Below are 3,394 nucleotides of genomic sequence, written 5' to 3'. Positions count from 1 at the left end.
ACTAAATTCTTTTAAACTCAAAAGGCCAGCTGGTATCTGTTGGAATCATCTCTATCCCCGGGATCAAATGTTTTGACCCAACATGGGATCCGCATAATATTTCATACTCAATACTATTCTTCTTGCAGGATGTCACAATCATTCGCGTGCCGTTACACAATCTCATAATTTGGTTTAAATTTCTCATAAGCAAGACAACGACGCCAACCTTGATGTTTAACTCGTGCTTAGGAATGCAAGGCATATTTAATGAGTTCAGGTACTCTACTGGAAATGCTGATCTGAATTCATTATCTTCATCACCAGCTTCGTCAATTGAATCCTGACTAAGATATGTGTGTAGAGTTCCAGGAATTTTCTCAAGAATGCTATTATTGATGTCGTCCACCACAACATTAGTTGGTGTTAGGATAGCTCTTAATCTTAGATTAGAATGTGAAGACATGTTTCTTAGAAAATCCGGGTAAGTAATTTTAAAAAGACTTTCTAAAGGATTTTGCGTGGTATGAATAACATATTGATCTGGAATCTTTATTAGCATTTCACCAGTGTCTGCATCAGGACTAAAGTTCTAAAATTTACCACCGCCAACTAAAAGCTGCCATTTACTGAAATCCGCTATAACCTTATTCTCCATTTCTGTATTTCCTGCATAAAGACGCATATTTTGCTTAAGTAAAAATACTTGGCAAAATTCCCAAATCTTTGATTTATTGATGGTGGAACCTACTACTTCAGCTCTGGATGCCTTTGGAATCACGGGTAAAATCTGCCTATAATCTCCGCCAAAAACTATTGTGATACCACCAAATGGCTTCTTTGCTCTCCTTTTGTCAATAGCAGACATTATATCCCTGAAAGAACGGTCAACAGATTCAAAGGCATGACAATGTTACATTGGAGCTTCATCCCAAATGATCAAATCAGTTTGTTGAATTAATTCTGCAATATCGGTTCCATGTTTGATTCCGACTGTACTGTCCTGATCAAGTTTCAAAGGAATATGAAATCTTGAATGTGCAGTTCTACCACCAGGCAACAATACAGCTGCTATTCCACATGAGGCAAAAGGAAGCACAATCTTTCCTTCTAAACGAAGGCGACAACATAATGTCTGCCACAAAAATGTCTTGCCGCATCCTCCACTTCCATATACAAAGAAAATACCATCTACCTTATTATAAACATTTTGTATGATAGAATCGTAAACGTTCTTCTATTCAGGGTTGAGCATTCCATGATTCTTTTCATGCAACATTTTCAGTTCTTCTTTATCATATGAAGTTTCTTCTTGGAGTAGTCTGTTAACAGCATTGCAAAAATAAACTTCACTTGGAAATGGCATTATCGCGTAGTCCTTCAAACTCTTCCCAATATCATTAAACAATTTTTCAATTTCTATGGACAAAAATATATATGAATTCTTATGTTAGTTTAAAAGTATACTACATATAATATCTAAAACATAATTATGTTAATTATTCAGGTAGTATGATAATGAGATATAAACCTGCAAGTGCATAATTATTCAAATCTTCGTCTGATAGGTATAGATGAGGATCATTAAGCATATATCGCCTGATGATGAGAATGTCGCCTGACATACATTGCCAATTAGCTTCCCAAAGTCTAAGTGGATCTGAAATAGGACTATATGCCAAAATATTGACAAACATTGCACGTAACTGTGGAGGAAATGATGTATGGGAGTTTTCAGCAATTGTTTCATGCCATTGGTTATCATTTTGTAGAAGACCAAGGGTCGCACATGCTTCCTTGAATATTTCGTGGATGTGTCCATTAATAGTTTTAAGATCTTCAAAAGACCTGGAACCTTTCTTCCTAAGTAACAACATGCAGAGATATAATAGTTCACCACTTGATGAATGCACTTCAGAGAGTCTCCCAATAACATCTCCTCTTTTCCTTTCTTTCCAGATACCAGGTCAAGGATGCCAAGTAAATTTATTTGGAAATTCAGAATAACTATAATTCCTCGCATTTGGGAAAGTCTGATTTGCATCAAACCATGCTTCTAACTTGGTTTTTTTTTATATTGCCTTGTCACAAACATCCTCCAAGACATCTCCAGCCTTAAACGAAACATGCTTCTCGCCTGGTAAATGTATCGGTAACCTCTCTACCGATGGCCAACGGGAATGAATGTCAAAAGCAAATATCCTCCAAGATGCTTCTAACGCACAAACATATCTCCCATCCAAATAATGTTTTACCTCATCAATCAGACCTTTTGGTGCTTTTTTTGGGATTGTTGCAGAAGTACCTGTACATTTTTTCCTCAAACACATTGTTGCCGTGTCATGGCCCTTTAGACAGTATTTGAAAAGGTACTTAATGATCTTGAATTATTACAAATCTCCAGATTCATGTGACATTGAAAATGCACCAAAAGATCGCGATTGAATGGGACAACAAAGCGACTATCAAGATTGACCCCCTTCTTGTTAATGGTAATTCCAGTCCTCCTTCTTTTATACATGGGGAATCCACACTCATCAAAAAATGTATGAGAATTATACCTGTAACAAAACATATTTAAAATTGTAAAAAATCTGGTAATAAAACTGGACGTATTAACAAAGTAAAGTGTTTATAATTTAAGGATCTTAATGAAAATACCGCTTAGGAAAATGCTTTATACAGTTGCCTTTGACCATGCATGGAGATTTAGTATAATCAGAACCACATGGTCCGTGGATCATATAATTGCTCACGGCATTATATCCAACTGGATCAATTTCTGGATCGAGAATTTCAGGTGATACCATTTTATCAATTTGCTCAGTTGTTTTAGGTCTATCGTCGGGGTGCAACCAAATTAATATATGAGCGTGAGGCAATCCACGCTTCTGGAATTCAATTACATGCATCACTATGGAAATATTGTAGAGAAACGGTTAGTACCAGGCAAAATATATACTAAAAGTGCATTTTGATAGAACAATTTAGGAATAATTGTGTGAGTATAAAAAAACTTAGCGAAAATTATACCTCCTATACATCTGCCAAAACAATTTTTCTTTTTAATCATATCCATAAGTTGATCAACCTTCATTTTAAAGACTCTGGCTACAACATCAGGTGCATCAGCAACATCAACACCATGCATATATTTTAACATGCACTGAATTTCGGGCTATTTTGTATTAGTGGTCATAGTAAGGAACAATGAAGGATGTCCTAAAGTTCGACATATTGCTAATGAGTCTTTAAAATACTGAGTCATATAGCGCTTACTTCCGGTGAATGAAGCGGGAAGAATAATTGCTTTACCAATATTGGATGGGTTTCTATCTCCCTTTTGTATTGCATCTCTGATATTATGGTAGAGATCAGATCTTATAGTAGTTTGATGGTCTCTAATCCAGTCCAA

At 35.8% G+C, this 3,394-nt stretch overlaps 1 protein-coding gene across 1 annotated transcript; it reads right to left on the bottom strand.

Moving 5' to 3' along the window:
* Nucleotides 1-571: 571 nt before the first annotated feature.
* Nucleotides 572-3,130, bottom strand: LOC141665976 (uncharacterized). Its single transcript, XM_074471963.1, has 8 exons — nt 3,013-3,130; nt 2,641-2,893; nt 2,408-2,540; nt 2,061-2,327; nt 1,511-1,775; nt 1,257-1,398; nt 897-1,145; nt 572-854 (listed from the first exon to the last, which is right to left on the bottom strand). Exons 1-8 carry the CDS (start codon nt 3,128-3,130, stop codon nt 572-574), a joined length of 1,710 nt encoding a protein of 569 aa, XP_074328064.1.
* Between the last annotated feature and the right edge of the window lie 264 nt (nt 3,131-3,394).

Source organism: Apium graveolens, chromosome 6 (assembly GCF_009905375.1).
Source record: "Apium graveolens cultivar Ventura chromosome 6, ASM990537v1, whole genome shotgun sequence".
In the NCBI taxonomy this organism is placed as follows: domain Eukaryota; kingdom Viridiplantae; phylum Streptophyta; class Magnoliopsida; order Apiales; family Apiaceae; genus Apium; species Apium graveolens.
The sequence above is the reverse complement of the archived record's forward strand: the minus strand, read 5'-3'. Positions and strand labels throughout refer to the sequence as shown.